The sequence below is a fragment of the Physeter macrocephalus genome, chromosome 6 (assembly GCF_002837175.3).
Source record: "Physeter macrocephalus isolate SW-GA chromosome 6, ASM283717v5, whole genome shotgun sequence".
In the NCBI taxonomy this organism is placed as follows: domain Eukaryota; kingdom Metazoa; phylum Chordata; class Mammalia; order Artiodactyla; family Physeteridae; genus Physeter; species Physeter macrocephalus.
Genome location: NC_041219.1, coordinates 59,633,539 through 59,654,786, shown reverse-complemented (window position 1 = coordinate 59,654,786; position 21,248 = coordinate 59,633,539). Strand labels below are relative to the sequence as shown.

Genomic DNA, 21,248 nt, shown 5'->3' with positions numbered 1-21,248 from the left:
TCTTTATAAACAAACAAATATAAGGATAGTTGTAAAAAGCAAAGGCTAAGGTTTTAAACAAAGGAGAGATTATCTTCATACTTATTTTGTTTAAAATCTGTGATAAATTTTATTTCTTTGTTTCATTAAATAACTGTATTGGATGAAGCTTGGGAGAATGTGTGATGATCCCTGGTCTACCAAGAAGAGATTTGGGATATGTATTTACATAAATAGCTCTTGTTAAAAAAGAAAAAGATCAAGAATATTGATTGATTTCATCAAATCATGTCATTTACTTTGTTTTTTCTTAAAGATATTTAACGTGTTGATTAATAACCAGAACTAATGTAGCCTCAACATACTCTTTTTCAGGCACTTAGAAAATTTGAGCAAGTGGATGAAAGTGATCTGCAATTGATTTTTTTATACTGGAAGTAGTTAATATGTTACGAAAATAAATGGTTAGCCATTTACTTTTACTGCCCATTAGGTAAAATAAAAACCAGTGATTCTGGAACAAGAACAGAGTTCAAGGAATCAAGGACTCAAGAGTCCCATTCTTTCCTATTCCTCCCTACACCATGAGGGGATGTCAGCTGCCTAATCCAGTCTTGATTCTGCTTTCCTTGCTCCTTCCCAGAGATGCTTCCGCTACCTCCAAACCGTAAGCAACATTTCCAGAAAAGTCTGTTGCCCTCCTCTTCCCATTGTGTTATCAGCTTCTTGATGTCTGTCTTTTTATTTATTTCCTGATTCCTTCTGAAATTTTCTGTTGTTGAAAAAGCTCAGAAGTGTTGATAAATTGTTATTGCACAGGTGGTAAAAGGCATATTCCAGTTCTAGAAAACTCAGAGATATAGGGCAGTAACATTTGTGAAACATTTACCAAATAAAATTATAGAATTCTACAACATTCATCAAATAAGAATATAGAATTCCTACCAAAAAAAGATAAATTCTTTTTTGACTGGTGCAAAAGGCTGCAGTGTCTTGGCCATTGTAAAGTGACTCAGTGTCTGTGTCTTCCCCAAGCAGGTATTCCCAAGATGGATGTATGACTTACAGACAAGCCAGGGTTTGTGTGTCATTTCACTCAATCCTTCAGCAAAACTTTAAGGGCTGGCATTAGATTTGAGAATATACAGATTAACAAAATGTGGCCCCTGCCCTTAGTACCTCATAGTACAAAAAAGAGAGAGAGAGAGAGATGGTGCACAGCGAATGAAAGAAAATGCAAAAACAGAACCAGGCATTGTAGGATTCTGTGAGAATACTCAGAGATAACCTAACTCTTCATGGGAACTGATACAAGGGAAGGGGCATCACCAAAGTCCACATAAGAAAGATGCTTTTGAGATGAATCTTATGAAGCCAATAGAAGTTCTCCAGCTAGACCAGGACACTTCAGAAAGAGAGAGAGTCATGGGCCAGCAGAACATCACAAAGTGCAGCACGTTTAGGTGATCGTAAACGATGGGCAAACCGCAACAGGAGAATATTTTCTTTTGGATGTATATGGTAATATGTCTGATGATTAGCCTAGTTTTTCTTCCATCTCTAGAGAGTGGAAGAAAGAAAAGAGCTAAGATTGCTTCTGAAACAGTAGTGAAAAACGATTCAGCTCCTCTCCATGTATTGTTATCTCAATGTTTCCTGGAACAAAGAGATTTGTGATATCATCCATAGGAAACCCAAGACCACATGTGGATAGGTTTTCTCACTGGTTTCAATGATAATTAACTGATTAGTAATATTGTTTGTTACTAAAAAATATTTAAAGTTTTTTTGGGGTTTATTTACATATAACTGAGAATTAAAATCATAAGATATTTAAAGTGTACAACACATATATATTGTGAAAGGATTCTCCCCATTGAGTTTAATTAATCTATCACATAGATTAATCTAACATATCTATCTCTCAAATATTTATTTGCGGGGGTGAGAACACTTAAGTTCTGCTCTCATAGCAAATTTCAATTATATAATTTCAATTATACAATGTTATCAACTATAGTCACCATGTTACATAGTACATCCTCAGACAGACTTTATTCAACTTATAAATGAAAGTTTGTGTCCTTTTACCAAGCTATCCCTATTTTCCTCCATCCCGCATTCCCTGGTAACCATTTTTCTACTCTATGTTTCTGAGTTTGACTTTTTTTTAAAGACTCCGCATGTTGTAAGGGATACCATGCAGTATTTGTCTTTCTCTATCTGGTTCGTTTCACTTAGCATAATGCCCTCAAGGCCCATCCATGTTGTCACGAACAGCAGGATTTCTGAATAATATTTGTGTGTGTGCGCATGCGTGTGTATGATCACATTTACTCGATTCACTGAAAACTTCTAAATTTGAAAATTATTTCTGTACAAAATATATAACAGCTCATGGAGCGCTTATCCATAGCTTATGAATAGGTTTACTAATATTGAGAGTGAATATTTCCACAGTATAGGAGAAGCATACTGATGTTTAACTTGGTAGGGGTTTTCTGAGTTTCTAAGGCCTTCTGGATTGGTGTTTGAAGAATATGCTCCTCTCCACTCCTGTTGAAATCTGGCTCTGCTCTCTGATTGGTAACGACAGCAAAGATCATCTAGACAACAATCACAGTAATTATGTCTTTTTAACCCCTCCAAGGTTGACCCAGACCCCTCTTCTCCGCAGGCAGTACCTGGTCCTGGTCCCATCACAGCTGTATGCTGGGGTTACCGAGAAGGCCTGTGTCGTGCTTAATCACCTGAATGAGACAGTGGAACTGACAGTAACTCTGGAGTATGAGATGCAGAGCAGGACTCTCCTCACAGACCTGGGGGTGAAGCACTCCTGCCACTGCAGCTCCTTCATGGTCAGTATCCCTCCTTGGGAAAAGGGAGAGCACTACAGAGAGAGCATATTCGTTCATGCCTTGCATTCTGACCCCCAACAATAAAAAAGCAAAAGGAAGAAAACAATGAGGAGTACAGAGCAAATTTCAAATTAGAGTCTAAAAATAAAAGTTCTACTGAATATACTTATGTAATATTTACAAACAGAACTAATGCAATATACAGAAGATAATAATGGTTATAGGAAGGACTTCTGTAACCACTATTATTTTGCTCTTAAAGTAAACTTCTAAGGAAAATAATGTTCATGCCATTACAGATATAAACACATAGATTCATAAAGTTAAGAGACTTCTCTAAGATCTCGCAGATGGTTGATGGTTAATGTATTGTCCTTGTAACCTTTAATTAACTTAAAGTATTAAATAGTTAATCATACCAGCTTACTGCCAACAATAATATGTAATGCTGTTTTTGACCACTGAAAAATAAAATTTAATAATTATTTTAATACTACCATATTGCTGTGAAAATGTGAGCTTGTTATTGCCTTCATTGTCATAACTGGTTGAAGAATTAGTTCATTTTATTGCAATGACATTTTCCCTTTAGTCAAATCAACAATTGGTTGCTGTCATGTTACACGACCATAATAATCTATAAAAAGAGGGAACATCACCTTTGACCCTATCCCTTACTAATTTTCATGGGACTAACCAGAGAAATGAGAAAATCACAAAGGCTGAGACATTCAGAAGTGGATCTGGGCAGATTCTTCAGCTCATTTCGGTTTTACAGATTCCGGAGTCATCATCTTCCTCAGCGTTCATTACTGTGCAGGTGAAAGGGTCAACCCAGCACTTCATAAAGAGGAAGCTGATGCACATAACAAAAGCAGAAAGCCTAGTCTTTGTCCAGACAGATAAACCCATCTACAAACCAGGACAAACAGGTATAAAGAACCAAATGAGCAAAAGCAATTTGAAGGGTTGGAGGTGTGGTTCTCTATTAATTTATGGAAATCCTGGCACGTTGTTATCTGTCTTACCACCCTGAGCTCCCACTGGAGGGTTTCATGAGAAAAATCTCTACGTTTCAGTGAGATTCCGCATTGTCTCTGTGGATGTCAATTTTCACCCTTTGGATGAAATGGTGAGTGTCACAACAGTGGGTAAGATTGGCAGAAACAGGCAAAAATGTGAAACTTATTCTTTTGGAGAACCGAGACCAATATGAGATTCTTAAATCTATCACAGAAAGAGCTCAAAAGTGTATCGCTGCTGGAGAATAAGGGAGATCAGTTCATCCACTACATTTTTAAAATAAATTAAATATTCAGTTAAAATTATCCCCTTAAAGACTCAATTATTTTCATTGAACTGAAGAAAATAAATGCATTTCATTTCTCTCCTAGAGAAATGGGGAATTTCTCAGAGATAAACATCATCTGCAAAATAAACTATTATTAAGACCTTTTTACCTAAATGTAGGTTTCTCAATTGTACATTATTTCATTAAAGGGAAGTCATGACTTCTTAAGAGACGTATGTCCCAAACTAAACATATAAAGTGCTGTGAATGAAATGGGGCCACATTTCCTCATTTGGACAAGAAATGAACAGGCTTACTTCCTCTTGTCCCGATACTGTATTAATGCTAATGTCATGGTGTTCTCTTTCTGAACTCTATCTCACACTCATACTATTTCTTTCTTTTCAGTTCCCATTGGTTTATATTGAGGTAGGTAATATATTGTGTAACTCAGTTGGGATGAGGACTCACTGCCAGTTGTGTTAAATTGCCTCTCTCCACCTCCACCTTCCCCACTGGCACTTCACCAAAACTAAATAAACACTGTTTTCCCTGTCTCTCTTAAATCCTGGGGAGAGTAGATAAGATATAAGTGAAGGAACAAAATTCCCTGAGATGATGCAATTGAGTGGCTCTTCCAATATTTCTGAACAAGACGGGTATGCATAATCTCAAAAAGAGGTACTATCACCTGTCATATCTCATAGCTGGGAAAGATGTCCTTTGCTCAGTCTAGAATTCCTAGAAACCTTTGCTAATACCTCTGGTGCCAATTTACCAATCAGCTAATTATCCAACTCCCAATGTCCCTCTCCCTGAAAAGCTGTTCCTCTACTCAAAATTATATATTTCAGTTGCTTCTATGAACTTGTGATGTTTTTACCTATAGAATCCCAAGAAGAACCGGATTTTCCAATGGCACAGTCTCAAACAGCACTGGGGACTCAACCAGCTCTCTTTCCCACTCTCAGTGGAGCCCACGCTGGGTCCCTACAAGGTCATACTGCAGAAGGAGTCAGGGGCAAAAATAGAGCACTCTTTCGAGGTGAATGAATATGGTAAGAATTCTGCATGTGTCCAAGATATTTATGACATTAGAGAATGAGAGATTGGATCATTTTTACATGTAGGTGACAAGCAAAAATCTAGCATATAATGCTTGAAAATCAGCAAGCCTTTTTATTTATTTAAATATTTGCTAAGCACGTTGCATGCACCATCTCATTTAATCCTTACAGTAGCCCTCTGAGGCAGATCCTATACCTTCTCCACTTTACAAACGAACATATCAATACTAGAAAAGTTAGTAATTTACCAAAATCACAGAGCCAACAAGAAGCAAGAGAAATTTTAATAGTTCCATTTGGCCCTATTCAAACATCAACTGTTAACCAATACATTATGTTATCTACATGAATCTCTTGATCTATATCTAATAACAGGAGGTATTTCCTGGGATTACATCCTGGCTGTGTGTGACCTACATGTAATCTACTCTAATAATAGTAATCAGACATTGAAACCATCTTATTAGTTATCAGTTATGCGGATTTTCTAACATAAGTTAAATATATCATGCCATGGACAAGGAGACCTATCACAAAAACAGGATTCCCAAAACTCACCAGAACTGCCATGAGAATTATAGAACAGGGATTCATTATAGAAATAACAAACCTTACACACAACTATGAGAGAGGCTGGAAAAGTCAGAGTCCAACAGGAGGAGATGGTAGATCAGAGGAAATTACTAACCAGTCCTCCTGAAGCATTGGTGGGGATGGACAGATCAGAACTCACAAGGGCACCTTCAGATGCCAGAGTGGAACACGAAGGGAAACTGACAGGAGAATCAATGGAAGACGTCCCTCTCCCTACCTACCACTCCAGTATTTCTATAACCAGGTGCTGATGGTGGGCCTAGGGTCTCTGTGAGTCAGCAGGGTTTAGAAGTTGGGAAGGAGAGCTGGACACAGAGAGTGAAAAAATAAGGACAAACTGGAAACTGCTGGCCCCTCTGTACCTGTAACCGTGTCTAACCATGGTGATCTTCAGAGACTAATGATGCTACTTTCCTCCCACCTTTGAAATCTTGGACAAATTCAGAGAAGGAGATTCTAGGAACCATAATACCAGCTTAACCAAGTTAACATGGTACCAACTGCCCATGGTTAGGACGGCATCTCCTTTGCCAATAGTGGCCCTGCTGCCCCTTATTGTAATTGAAATCACTTTATGTGACCCTTTTTCACAAGGTTCTGTAGTAGAATCATTACTAATGCTTACAGGACCTCCTGCCCACTCTCACCATTTTTTTCTCTTTTATTGATAACAGTTTTGCCCAAATTTGACGTCCAAGTGAAAATGCCCAAGACTATTGGTTTTCTAGATGATGAATTTGTGGTATCCGTCTGCAGCCTGTGAGTTACATTTTTTTCATCTCATTTCTTTTTCCCTGCTTTACTTGTATTGCCCATAATGATCACTGGACTTTGAAGTATTTTAATTAGCGAAGGAATGACTCTCTCCCCAACTTGTCTGAACTCAGACTAGGGAGCAGGGGTGGTGGCATACAACACTTTTACTGCTAATAATAAAAATTATTAACTGAGCACTTAAAATGTGCCAGGCAATGTTTTTAGTGCCTTGCACTTATTTACTTTTTTTTTCTTACACTAACCCTATGAGATGGGGATAATTATCCTCATTTTACAAATGAGGAGACTGCAACACATAAAGGATAAAATAACTTATTCAAGTTCCTACAGACAGTAAATTCCTGAAGACTGGAATTTAAATCCAACAGTCCACTCCAAACCCTGAACTCTTCACCACTATTCTATATTGTCTCTGAAAGTAAAAAAAAAAAAAAAAAAAAAATCTAGCTTCATGAAGCATTTCTATATTTCTATATCCCAGACACTGGGCTAAACTGAACCTGGGCCATCCAACTCTGGAGCCCATGCTCATAGATTCCATGTTATTCCATGTCCTATTATCTCCATTTTTTTTTATAGTTCCCAATTTCTTAAACTATGGAAAGCTAGAAAGAAGCTCAGTAGACCCTCTATCTTAAAGGCTGGATATATAAGGTAGAATTAAAAATACATGTCATTTATTTCTTCCCTGATTACCTTTTAGTGCAGCAGAGTTCCCCCCTACATGCACCAAGGAGGTTGATTTTACTTCTTGCTTCTAAAAACAGCATGAAAAACATGTTTTCATTCTTCTCACCAGCTCTGATGCTATAAATTTTTCCATCAGAGGGAAAGGCTTTTGATTCAGATTTAAAGATAAGATTCAACACAGTGATTAAATTTAGTAAATAATTTATTACTTTATCAGCACTTTTTTTGGCGGGGGGGGGAGACTATAAAAAGAGGAAGCTTGGGACTTCACAGTTTGGGCAATAAGTCTCTAACTAAGTCTGCATCAGAATCTATGGACGTTCTTAGTTAAAATGTAGATTCCTCAGCTTCACCTCTAGAGATTCCAATCATAAATCTGAGGCAGGATTTGGGACTCTGAATGTCACTGCATATCTCAGGGAATTTCAATGTGGGTGGTCCATGAAGCATACTTTAAGAAACAATAGACTAAGTTCAGCTGCACATCATGTCTTAGTCTGTTCAGGCTGCCATAACAAAATACCACAGACTGGGGAGCTTATTAACAACAGAAATTTATTGCTCACAGTACTAGAGGCAGGTAAATCCAAGATCAAGATGCCAACATGGTCAAGTTCTGGTGAAGGTCCTCTTTCTGGTTCATAACTGGTGTCTTCTCCATGTGTTTACATGGAGAAAGGGACAAGAGATCTCTCTGGAGCCTCTTTTATAAAGGCACTAACCCATTAATGAGAACTTCACCCTCCTCCCATAGGCCTCACCTCCTAATACTATCATCTTTTGGGGTTTAGAATTTCAACAAGTGAATTTTGGGGGGACCTAAATATTCAGACCATACCACATCACATCTCTCCATCAGATTTGGCAGAATCCGACTGTCATCATGATACTGTTCACTTATAATGTTTTTGTTCTATAGCTAGTGCTTTCCCATTTAATTCCTCATTTATCCTCTTAAAATATACATGAGTTAGGGAGGACTTAGAAATACACTGTGTATGCTCCCCTAATTTTTTTTCCTAAAACAACTTAGGAGGTATTGGCAAAGCTAGAATAATAACCTAGATAATCTGACAGCAGAGAAAGAAGGAAATAAGGCAGTTTTTCCTCAGATCTTTCTTCCCTCTCAGCTGAAGTTTTACTTCAGCTGAGAGGGAAGAAAGATCTGAGGAAAAACTGCATTGTTACTTTTCCATTTGGAGGAGTTTCAAAAAGTATTTCAGTATTCAGTAAGTATTTTCTTTTAGAGTTGTAGATAATTAAGACAAAGTTTCAGAATAAGTGCTTCTAAAGTACAAATGCTTTGGAAGGAAATACAATTGCTGTCAATGAGTAAGATGGGTATATGAATGGATCAAATCCTGTGAAGAACATCTGAGTTATGTTAAGTATTTTTTGTATGACTCTTCACTGCTATAGATACACATATGGAAAGCCTGTCCGTGGTCTGGTGACAATTAATGTGTGCAGAAGATATTCACGATACAGTTCTACCTGCCATGGAAAACATTCACAAAGTATCTGTGAAGAATTTAGTCAACAGGTATATGGAAATCACTCTCCCCAGGACACTAACACCAGATCTTGTTTTCTTGTGGCTGATAATAGAATAGAGAATACAATACAATACAATACAATACAATACGATATGAGAGTAGTGTTTGAAATAGTCACCTAGGAAAAGTGTGGAGTAAGGGAAACATTTTAAGATTGCCTGGCAATGATCAGAACCAACTTGAGGGTTGGGCTCATGGATATATAATGGTATTTATTTGGCCAGTTTTGTAATTTCCTTCTGACCGCAATTGACATGCCAGGTATATGGGCATAAAAGAATGTGGAAGTCTCCAAAGTTGGCTTTTATCAAATATAATAGAAGAGGAATGTGACAGATATTAAGAATTGGGCTAGTGGGAGAATCAAATGACACCCCATGGAATCTACCCTGCATCGATGAGACTGAAACCAGCATCAGGTTGAGGAGAGGGGGACTGAGAGGGATGATGATCTGGAGGCCTCGATTACAAAAGAGAAAAAGTGGAGCAAGAATAACTAAGGGAAACAGCAGTAGGACACGTATTAAAAAATGAAATGTATGAATACTGATTCCAGGGGAAGAGTATATAAAAGTCCAGGGTGTGGCAATGTGAGTGGACACTATAAGGGTGTGGAAAAGCAAGTTATCAAAGTTGTAGAGACCAAATAAATGAAAGGCTAGGGTGGTGAATATGATGATGAAGTTCAAGATAAACATCGATAAGCAAGATAAACATGAGAGAAATCTAGCTGCCAAAATCCTTACTATATCAGGGATACTAGTATTAATTTCTATTTTCTAATGAGTCATGATATCTGCATATAAGTACATTAAATAAGATTAAATTTAACTATGCAATAAATATCTGCATGTAAATAAGTACAAAAATGAAAACAAAACTTTATTATAATATGAAACCCGATGTTTAGTTTAGAGATCTAATTGCTATAATGATTCATCCAGTCAATGAATATATGTGTTTTTTTTAATGTCCTAGATATCAAGAAAACACAGTTAGTCGATATTTAGGTGGAGGTCACATTTAGTCGATATTTAGGTGGAGGTCATTACAGAGGCTCCTTAGAACATGTTATGTCTGAGCTGAGTTTAGAAGAGCAGTAACTGTTGGCCAAGATGGGAATGGAAGAAAGAATGTTATTTGAGGAACAACATACACACACTTACAAAGAGATAGAATTACAAAATACCATGGCACATTGGGGAAACTCTAGGAAGTTTAATATGACAGAAATGGGATAGGCTTTTGGAAGAAAGGGGAGAAGGCAAAGGTTGGCAATGATTAACTCAATGATTATGAAGAAATTTTGTATAATTTGGGGGCTTGGGAAAAGATAAGCACCCAAAAGATGGTCAGAACATTTGTAAAATTTCCTTCTGTGACCAACACAAAATGTTCATAGGTTGGTAACTGACTTTTTTAAATCACAAATCAGAGGACCCAGGAATTCTCTTCCTTTCTCTTCAGGCAGACGAGGAAGGCTGTTTCACACAACTAGTAAAAAGTAAAATATTTCATCTGAGACAAAAAGGATATGACATGAAATTACAAGTGGAAGCCAAAGTCAGAGAGGAGGGAACAGGTTTGTATTATTTTTAAATATATATTAATTTATTAAACATTTATCAAACTTCCATTCCATGTAAAATGCTTTATAGTTTCTGGGGACTATGACAATGACATGGTCTCTGCCTTCAAGGAATTAGGAATCTAAAAAGAAATTATATATATGGCTATGTATATATGTATGCATGTATTATACATAACCGTAATAAAATTTCCACAGGAAATGTAAAAAATAAGGGCCAAATGAGCATGAAGAGAGAGAGTTAATTCTAATATAGAGCTGAAGAAGGCTTTGAAAAGTAACATTTGAGCAGATTTGAACAGAATGGATAGTATTTTGAAAGATAGTGATGGACCAGGAAAGCGTAATAGGCATAAAACAAATGTGTTCAGTCCCAGAAGAATCTTTAAAAAGTAGGCTGGTGCTAAGGTGTTTAGAAAAGTAAATCATGTACTAAAGAGATTAGACTTTATTATGAAAAGCATTGGATATCTTCAGATATATTTAAGGAGAATGACCTAAATAAATTGATTTTTTTTTTAAAGTTAATTCCAGTAGGCATGAGAAGGACAGGCTAGATGAAAAATGTGTTACAATGTGATACATCAGAATACTATTCAAAGGTGACCCCAAAGATTACAACTTGGGGGCCGGGGAAATGGAAATGTCATTAACCAAGATAAGGAAAAGATGAGAAAGAGCTCTGGTGATGAGAATGTGTCAAAGATAATTAATCACAGTTTGGAATATCAAAATGGAAGTTGATTCATTCCATTCATGTCAAAATGAAATTCATTTTGACAATTTCAAAAGGAAGCCAGAACAAAATCAGAACCAGAAATGTAAATCTGAAACCATTCTCTGTGTCCAGATCTTCCTAAGAGTAAATGCAAGTGTTCTGAAAGTGAGCTCACTTAGCATTGCTAAATTGAGGCTAGAGGCAGACAACGAGGGACCCTAGAACACAAACAACTGCAGTTAGGAAATAGTATCAGATAAGTCAGCAAAATACAACTAGAAGTCACAGGGTTAGGGGAAATAAGAACAATTTCTTAGATGCCACTGGTAGGGTTTCAGTGGTACTTATGTATGAAGTACTTCTGAGAGTTCATTTTGATGAGGTCTGAGATGAGAATACCATATTGGGGGAAAATAAAGGATCTTTTAGACTTGATAGAGCGGTGCTTTAGATGATGGAGTTAAAATACAGATCACACTTCACCGAATGGAAGAGCACCGGGTATTGGCTATACTTTTCACCATGTGGTAAAAAGAATGTTTTTGCTGGGGAACTAGTTTGTGATAGAAATTTAAGAATATTTTCAGGCCAATGTGAAGAATCAAGATATATGCAGAAAGTTGTTGGGGGAAGACGTGGATGTGAAATAGACACAAAGATACAGCAAGATCCCAGAGGAGATGAGGTGAAAAACTTCTCAAGAACATGTGTGGAACAAGCAGAATATTTGTGAGAATAGAGAATTGAGGAAGTATGGAGGCCAATGATTTTCTAAGCATGAGAAATTCTGGAAAGAATAAGAAAAGAGTATATGGATGGTATTTTGTTATAATGGAGTGAAAATGTGATGGAAGTAGGAGGTGAGCTGAATATATGGAACAGTTCAACTTCACTGAATTATTTTTCAGGGTTGGAATTAACTGGACATGGATCATGTGAAATCACAAACACCTTAAGCAAACTGAAATTTACAAAAGTGGATTCACATTACAGACGTGGGCTCCCTTTCTTTGGGCAGGTAAAGTAATCTTTTCAATATAATCATAATTGGGGGGATGTGGCTTTTAAGAAAACAAATTTTTATATCACAAAATCAAAATTTATTATAAAAATGAATATTTATTTAGAGTAAGAAAAGAATATAACAAATTACAAATTTGAAAGGCAAATACTGTCACAGAATCCCCCCCAAAAAGCATATTCTTACTAATAACTTCCTAACACACCTTTATAATACACTTTTCCTGTATAGTCTGGCTGCATAATCTTTGATTGCCTCTTTATAAACAATGATTTTATAATATAATTTTCTATAGAAAGAATAAGATATTTTCATCTAGTGTTTTTATTATTGTTAGTTTTTAAATTTTTTTTAGTTTCAAGGCTCAATATTCATAATAATATTGTTAAATTATAAGACTGATATCCAATTTAGTAAACGATCAAGGAAATGTAAGATTTCTAGGCATTTTACATTTTATTTTGTAGTAACTAATCTTTGAATTGACAGTTTACAGGGAATTTCCTCATTTTATTGACATACGAATTTGATATCGTCTTAAGGTATTCCAGTATTTTGTATCAAATTGGCAAGAAATTAATAATGGGGCAAGACCATTTCAGGTCAAGGGAAAAGCATGAGAAAACTGAAGACTTGGAGGATAAATATGACTTGGCCAGAAATTTAAGAAAGATGAGAACAGCCAAGGCTGTAGGTGTACAACAGCTTTTTCAGGATCAAAGAACCAAGTGTGTTTTAGGTTATGTTCAGAATTTTGGATTGAGAAGTTACTGATAGTTTTAGGGAGAATGACATGAGCAGTGTAGTTTAAACTATATAGAGAATGGTTTGAAGCAAGGACAGAGCAGCAGAGGGTGGACTGCATAAACTTAAATAGAAAGATACAGGAAACCAGATGGGAAAAAATATTGTGGTTTTAACTGGAATGGAAGCAGTAGATTTGGAGAGAAGTAAATAGGAATAAAAGATGTTTAGCAGGGGAAGGGTTAGCACTTGGCAATGGGTTAGATATAGGCACTGTTACATGTGTATATATATATATATATATATATATATATATATATATGTAGTAAAAGAGAGAACATGACCAAAAAAATAAGGCCCTACATATTCCTGCATAAATTACCAGATGGATAAGAAAGCCCTATATATTGAGATAGAGAACACCAGAGATGAAGAAAATTTGGGAAGGTAACATCATGAGTCCACTATTGGCTATTCTCAGTTGAATGCTCACAAGTTATCTAAATATAAATGTCAAAAAGAAAAATATTTTAGAGCCCAGAAAACAAATCTTATTTTCATATTCTAAGATCTTCGTTAAGTGACAGAGGCCAAGGCATCAAGAGGCGAATACGACAGAGTAGAAAATGTTATTGCTGTATAACACCTGAAACCAGCTATCACTTTCCTATTTCTAGGTTCTTCTAGTTGATGAGAAGGATCAGCCAATCCCCAATAAAACTGTAGTTGTCAACGTGGATGTACCTGCATACCGTGCCAACTTTACTACGAATGAGCATGGTTTGGTGAACATTTCCATTGATACCAGTAACTTCACATCTTCTTTCATTTCAGTTTTGGTAAGTGGAAAGGGGCATCTGGGACCAAAAAAGACACAGATCACTGGGGCCACAGAATTTAAGGGTACATGGGAAGCAGGTGAACTCCAGGGAGAAAAGAAAAGGTGATAAGACTAAAGCAGAAATTAAGCAATGTGGAGAACTAAATAATAAGAAATGAAAAATTCTCTGTCAGAAACTTTTACTTTAGATAGACTCTGTTTATAGCATGATCTAGTTTCAGGAGACATTTAGATATTAGAACATCTTGATAGTCTCTTGAAAATTCAACATTTTTACAATTTTATTACAAATTAGATTTTGCCTTGTTTCCTTGTTATACCACTATTTTTGTTTTGTGTTAAGGGTATGAAGAAAAAGTAATTGATCTTGATTATGAGTGAATAATACCTACTAAATCAGTATGGTGTAAACTTAAATAAATTTAAGGGAAAGTTGTTTAGAGATTATGCTTTATTTGGGAAGGCAGCCTATAATGAAACCAAGTAAGCATGATTGTTATAAAATCTTCAGTAAATGACAGAGTGACCAATATATACATAATATATATTAATAACAAATAACCTACTTAAGACCTTTATTCTATCCATTAGGTCACTTACAAGGAGAATAACCTCTGTTTTGATAACTGGTGGCTTGAAGAATTTCACACACCAGCACAGCACACTGTAAAGCATATTTTTTCCCCAAGCAAGAGTTATGTTCACCTTGAACCTGTGGCTGGTACCATGGCCTGTGGGCAAACCCAGGAGATTCGGGCATACTACATCCTGAATGGACAGATTCTGAATGATGAAAAAGAATTAACCTTCTATTATTTGGTAAGAATAAAAGCCAGTGTAGCTCTTCCTAATTATGTAGACCCTAAAAAGATAGGGTTCCTGTCTAAGTAATGTTCTTTATATCAATATAATGTTTTTATGAGTGAAGAGAAGTTGTTTCCTAACAAATTAATGCTTTAATTTTTCATTAATGTTCTGGTCTCCCCTGAAACTTTTAAGTTTGTTTTCTTTTCTGAGTTCCAATGGAAAATTATTGAATGGAAGAGGAAAGAGCTTAAGACAAATGCCTTGTTAGACAAAAAAGATTGTTTTTCCTAGAATCTAGTACATAAATAAGCAAAGTATAAAAATCAAGAACTTAGCCAATAGGAAATAAAAAGTATAAGCAATCTTCTGGAAAAATGTCAATTTAATATTAATTGGAGAAGTGAAAATTAAAAGAATAAAGCAGTAGTATTTTATTCCTATAAAGGTTCTAAATAATTTACAAAGTTCAAGAACTGGAGTAACTGCAGGGCAAAGTACATTGACAGGCATATTATTAATTGATATGATCCTTTTCAGGTCAGTATACCTATTGATGTACAAAAATTTAAAATATTCAAAGCTGGTAGTTATCCAAGTAAGTCTTTTTAAGAAGAAAAACTTATGTTTAGGCAATTCTGTATAGGAACATTAACTATAAATAGTATTTTTTAATTCTATAAAAAAGTGAAAAAATTGACAGTAAGTTAGAATCTTAGCTTTATTGCTTCCTAGTTATGCGACCTCAGGTAATTTACTTAATCTCATTTGTAAAGAGAAATGTCAATCATCTCATCTGAATACTGAAGATAGTATTTACACCTACTTCATAGAGTTATAGTCAAAACTAAATAAAAATCTTAAAACTAAATTATTTAGTTCAGTACCTGGCACATAGAGAGTGTAAATACTTTTAGTTGTTTGTTTTTTTTTAAAATAGAGGCAACAATAGAGAATACTTACATATATTTTATACCTGCCTTCACTATATATTGCTTTGCGCATAATAGATGCTTAGAATACTTGTTGAAAGAATAGGTAAATTTAAAATATTAATACTCAAGATAAGTAGTAATATTAAGTAAAATTCTAAAACATTGTAAAATTTTATGTTTGTTATTTAAAGTATGTTGTTTGAAATAAAGTTTAGTATTTAAACTATATATATAGGAGAATATTGAAAGAGAAATTTAGTGAACAAAAACAACTTCTGGGTTGAAGTAGTGGGTTATTATTTATTTGTGTATTATACACATGTTTAAGTAAGTTTAATAAGTACCCTTTAAAATGATAATACATGTATTTCCCTCTGCCTTCAGATTAAAGCAAGAGGAAGCATCGCTCAGTCAGGAACCCATGTGTTGTCCATTAAACAAGGAGAGAGTAAGTACTTTCAGGATTTCCTATTTTTTCTCTCAAATTGTCAAATCCTAAACGTTTTAGCAAGATGAAGCTATTTCTTACCTTGGAGGAAATGGTCACCAGCTTTCTTCCATCAACCAAAGATGAGGAAGCTGATAAAAGAAGGACACTAGGTTCATTTTAGTCCATTTAGAAAATTTTTATCCTTTTTATAGCATTTCTATATTCTAAATTTTATTTCTAAAGTAAAATATATTCACTTTATTGTTAAATTTTTTAAATGCAGAAAATAATTGAAAAACGCAGAAAATCTCCAAAGAAAAATTTTACTCTGTATGTTTTTGTATTAGTTTCCTATTGCTTCTGTAGGAAGCTCTCGGGCTAAAAACCACACAAATTTATCATCTTATAGTTCTGTAGATCAGAAGTCTTACGGGCTAACATCAAGTTGTGAGCAGAACTACATTCCTTCCGGAACTCTAGGAGATTACTTGTTTCCTCACCTTTTCCATCTTCCAAAGACCTCCTGCATTCCTTGGTTTACGGCCTCTTCTTCCATCTTCAATGCCAACAACACACCATCTTCAAATCTCTCTTATATTCCTGCCTCTCTCTTTTAGATCATACTCTCCTTCTAGATTTTCTTGAATCATAAATATCCATTGATAATCTGTTATCCCAGGAAGAATAACTAACTTTTCAAGAAATAATCTATTATGAAAAGATAATGTTACATGTCCCCAGGCTAAATCTCATAAGTAGGTTCCTTTTTTTCTGTTCATTTGAATAGTTATAGGCTATCATTTTACTAAAGCAATATTTATTAACAAAGCATATTTAGAAAGATCAAAAAGCCCATTCACCCAAGGCGAGTCAATACTTCCAAGAAAAAATAAAGAATATGTATTGTAAAATCTCTCTTGCTAAAAGTTTTTTTATTGCTTAAAACAATTGAATTCAGGCACTCAAATATGGACAGTCCCTCTAATTCTCCATTTAATCATTGATTTGTATGGGATTGATCATTATATTGGTTTTTCTAGAGCAGGTAAGGTTGTTCCTAATAGCATATCAAAAATCAAACTGCCTCCTAAGGCAATTTCTTCAAAATCAGTTCCTGTAATGGAGTTTAAATTCTATATAGTATACTGAGTATCTTGAGAGGTGAAATGGGGAGAAGGAAGTGTCTCTCTAAGAAAAAATACACTTCATTTTATTTGATGATAACTATGTAAATGGTTGCTTTTCCATTTGTCTTTGATTTCTGGGAAACTCAGTGTTAAATTTAAGCACTCTAGTGTTTAACCATCTGTTATAGCTTCTTTTTTTCTTTTTTAAGGGAACTTTATTTTTTTTTATTTATTTATTTTTGGCTGCATTGGTTCTTTGTTGCTGCGCATGGTCTTTCTCTAGTTGCGGTGAACGGGGGCTGCTCTTCATTGCGGGGCGTGGGCTTCCCATTGCGGCGGCTTCTCTTACTGTGGAGCACGGGCTCTAGGCGCGCGGGCTTCAGTAGTTGTGGCTCGCGGGCTCTAGAGCGCAGGCTCAGTAGTTGTGGCGCACGGGCATAGTTGCTCTGCGACATGTGGGATCTTCCCGGATCGGGGCTGGAACTCATGTTCCCTGAATTGGCAGGCGGATTCTTAACCACTGCGCCACCAGGGAAGCCCTGTTATAGCTTCTTAATAAAATTTATTCCTGCCTCTGTTTAACCCTGCTTCAGAAATCCGATTTCATATGGTTTCAGTATCATTGTTTCAAATTTATTTTGACCCTGCTGTTTTTGTGTATTTTCACCACAAGCTGCCCTCAGATCTTCTATAGATATAGGAAGGCTATAGTTTTTAAAGAAATTTATGCTACAAAGATAAAACAGAAAATTTATGAGAAGATTAAGCTGATACATGAATTAAACACTATGTAATTCACACAGAAAGTAACCACTAAGATAAATGTATTGAATTCTTTTATAAAAATAAGAGGCATACTGTTTTGTATGTGATTATTTGTACCTGTATCGCCGCTCTGTTTTAAATGGCCTGAAGGTAGAGACTATGTTGCATTCTTTGACTTGGCCTCATGCATATGACAAGAACTGTGCTGATTGGATCATAGACAGAGATCATTAAAGGTGTCTAAAAGTTCTTCGCTCTTGAATTCTTAATAAGCCTTTTTTTAAATTTAAAAATAGAGACATTCTCTAAATGTTCTTTTCTACTTCCGCAGAGGAAATGAACAATTTAACTTACATATTTAAGGGAAAATGTCATTAGTTCAGCATATATTTATTGACTACTACTGCACGCAAAATGATATAAATGCAAGTCTTACTTCAATATGCTCCAAATGTAAATAAGTTAAATAATTTGAGAACCTTTTCTTTATAAAATTGAAACTCTTCCCTCTTCCTAATCTATTATCTTGAACTTTCTTTACTCTTCAGTGAAAGGGGTATTTTCCTTCTCCTTTCAAGTGGAATCAGACATTGCTCCTACAGCCCAGTTGCTGATTTATACTATTTTACCTGATGGAGAAGTTATTGCAGATACTGAGAAACTCGAGATTGAAAACTGTTTTGCCAATAAGGTGGGTGTTTTGTTTAAGCCCAGTCCTTTTCTTCATCTCCCCTTTTGAAGTATGGAAAATAAGGAACTTATGTACATTAAAAAACTGCCATGTAGTGCTCTTAAAACTTTCTGCCAAAGGACCTCTAAAGGAAAGATTGACGCTAAGCCCTGGGAGGTCTAGAGGAGTAGTTCAAAGCAGGTGGCCATTAGCACAATTTTTTCTCTTGCTTTATCTGAAAATTCATGTGGAATTCAAAATATATTCTACAATTAACCTTTAATAGTTTTAATTTTGAAATGTTTGTTCCCTAAATTTTCAATTAAAAATGATGCTTCACAGTGATGTCAATTTTACTCTATCATATCCCCCTGACACGCCTCCACGTACTACTGCAGAAATCAGTAATTTATTGTGAGTTAAATTCACTTTGAATTTGAAACAGAACAGGGGTATATGTGTGTATCCCATTTTGAGAAACATAGCCTGGGCACTCTAATAATGATTACAGCATAAAAATCTAAGTTGCATATGGGATCTTCTTATATTTCCAAAGAATGCATAGCTGTAATGAGAAGCCTACTGAGATATTAATAAGCTTTATCCCAACAGAATTTTCTGTGTAATCTTAACATTAACAATCAACTAGGATCCACAGACTTCAGATATATGTTTTAAAATATACCTACAAGGACTCTGACATGAGTTTTATGAAGATTAAAACAATATGCATTTACAGGAAGTGAATATTTCTGCAATGAGAATTATATTTAGATTGTCCTTTTTAACATACAATGATCTAAGAAAATACACAGTGGATTCTGAATAAATTTTCAACTCCATCTTACCAAAGAATGCTATTAAACCTGGACAGGTGTCCAAGAGCATCGTCTGTGTTCTGTTTGGATGTTCTGTGTGTTTCCTATAAACCTAGAAGAGACTTTTGCTTCGAGCTTCAATGTCTTTATTGCTAATCATGGGTAGTTAGTTTTTTGTTAAACCTTGGAATGGCCATCTTATGCTACAGCTTTCAGCACACTTTTCTCATCCCAGCAGTGGTTTCACTCTGGTGCAAAAACATATGACAGCTTCTGTGTTATATCATAAAACTTCCACATAGAAGCAAAAGTCCATGGACATTACATTCAATCACTTCACATCAAATATCTTTTCACTTATCATTGATCAGAGATGGAGATAAGCTATGATAAATATAGACGAAGATTTTTGCAGCATTCAGAAGAAAGTTGACTATGTGTTTAAAAGTTAGAGAGTTATTAAAGTTAACAATTAAGGACCCTAGAAGTGAGACATCCTGACAGGATGATGAGCAGAGTAAAAAGTGGGTTGAGAATGTGAGGAAAGATCCAGGTCTGTCTGAGACCTGTGTTTCTTTAAACCAATATACTTTAAATAATTTTTTGATCTTTGTTGGAAAGAGGAAACCTGTTTTCTATTCACCATCCATATACCACTTTCTTACTCTAATAATGACAGATTTATTATACACATTAAATACTATGTAACAGTTTAAATTGTCTGTTATTCCTAACTGGAAATAATTATTCATTAAGGATAACACTGATTAATATGGATAGGTACAGGCTCTCAAAATATGCCTTAAAGTTCTTTTCTGGTTCTCATATCAGTAGAACATTTTACATTTTCAAGCATATCCATTTCTTGGTTAGGAGTATTTTCAGTGATTATAATCTCAAATAACTCACTTGTTCATTTGGTATGGACATTCACAAACATATTTTAATGGACTTAAATTTTCTAAAAATAAAAACAAACATATTTAAAATAGAATTCTCCAAAAGTGGTGTTTTCATAATATATTGAACTATAGAGATGAATACTACTGCACCTTGAGGATAAATCAATTAATTTTTTTCATATATGTCTTATGATATACATGAATCCAAAGTGTTACATTAATTCAGTAGACCACATAGCAGATTATCATAGTTAAATTCAGCAATCCAAGTCAAATATTATTTAACGGAATGTACTATTTCATTCCAGTCCAAATCAGCTTTCAGTTCAAGAACCTGGAAGCTTAACGGATGCTACTGCAGTAACTAAATTCCAAATATTTTATAATTTACTCAAGATTCTACTCAAAAAATTCTAACATAAACATAAGGAACCAATATATTCACTTACCAATGAATTTCTACTGGCCAAACCAGTCAAATCTCTGAAAAAAATTACACACAATTTTTCATTATTTTGTAGTTCTTATCCTTTATTCGCAGTCCTTTGAATATTGTCAATGAATTAACTCTTAGGATGCATATTAGATGTTTAGTTTTTTAAATTAATGAGTAAACTCCTGACCCTGATAAACAGTACTACACCGCTTTAGAATGCCAGGTGGTTAAGAGGGCCAACTGAAGGAGACTTCATTGGCTGGTCTTAGAGGTGGAATAGGATTTTTCACAGCCCCCTGCAAACTGCACACATTCATCACAAAAACACTGCATGGAGAAAGGTATGTATCTTTGTTAGCGTATGTATTCCAATTCCCACTCAAGGTTCTCTTTTACTGTGATCAACGTCAATTTATATTTCACTGGTTATAAAAAGAGTGGGAAACCTGAGTTAACCGAACCACATTTCCAGTTTATTCCAGAGATGGTTAACTGGTAGTCGCCGGGCAGATTCACCTCTTAACCCTTCTCTAACATGGATGAAGAGAAAGGAAGTGTGGAAAGGACTAGTCCTACCCTGGGGTAGAAGAGAGTTTTAAGATTGTAACGATTAGAAAATTTGTGGCTATAATCATAT

General features: G+C 35.2%; 1 protein-coding gene across 1 annotated transcript in view; it reads left to right on the top strand.

Annotated features, from left to right (window-relative positions):
* Positions 1–563: 563 nt before the first annotated feature.
* Positions 564–21,248, top strand: part of LOC102979903 (pregnancy zone protein-like) — a 40,847-nt gene continuing 20,162 nt past the window's right edge. Inside the window, exons 1-14 of the mRNA XM_024129137.2 lie at positions 564–646; positions 2,657–2,837; positions 3,616–3,769; positions 3,917–3,969; positions 4,537–4,557; positions 5,018–5,186; positions 6,464–6,548; positions 8,676–8,799; positions 10,280–10,394; positions 12,027–12,136; positions 13,561–13,722; positions 14,316–14,543; positions 15,848–15,911; positions 18,334–18,476. Of these exons, the coding sequence (XP_023984905.1) occupies positions 564–646; positions 2,657–2,837; positions 3,616–3,769; positions 3,917–3,969; positions 4,537–4,557; positions 5,018–5,186; positions 6,464–6,548; positions 8,676–8,799; positions 10,280–10,394; positions 12,027–12,136; positions 13,561–13,722; positions 14,316–14,543; positions 15,848–15,911; positions 18,334–18,476 (1,692 nt within the window). The remainder of the gene's footprint in view (positions 647–2,656; positions 2,838–3,615; positions 3,770–3,916; positions 3,970–4,536; positions 4,558–5,017; positions 5,187–6,463; positions 6,549–8,675; positions 8,800–10,279; positions 10,395–12,026; positions 12,137–13,560; positions 13,723–14,315; positions 14,544–15,847; positions 15,912–18,333; positions 18,477–21,248) is intronic.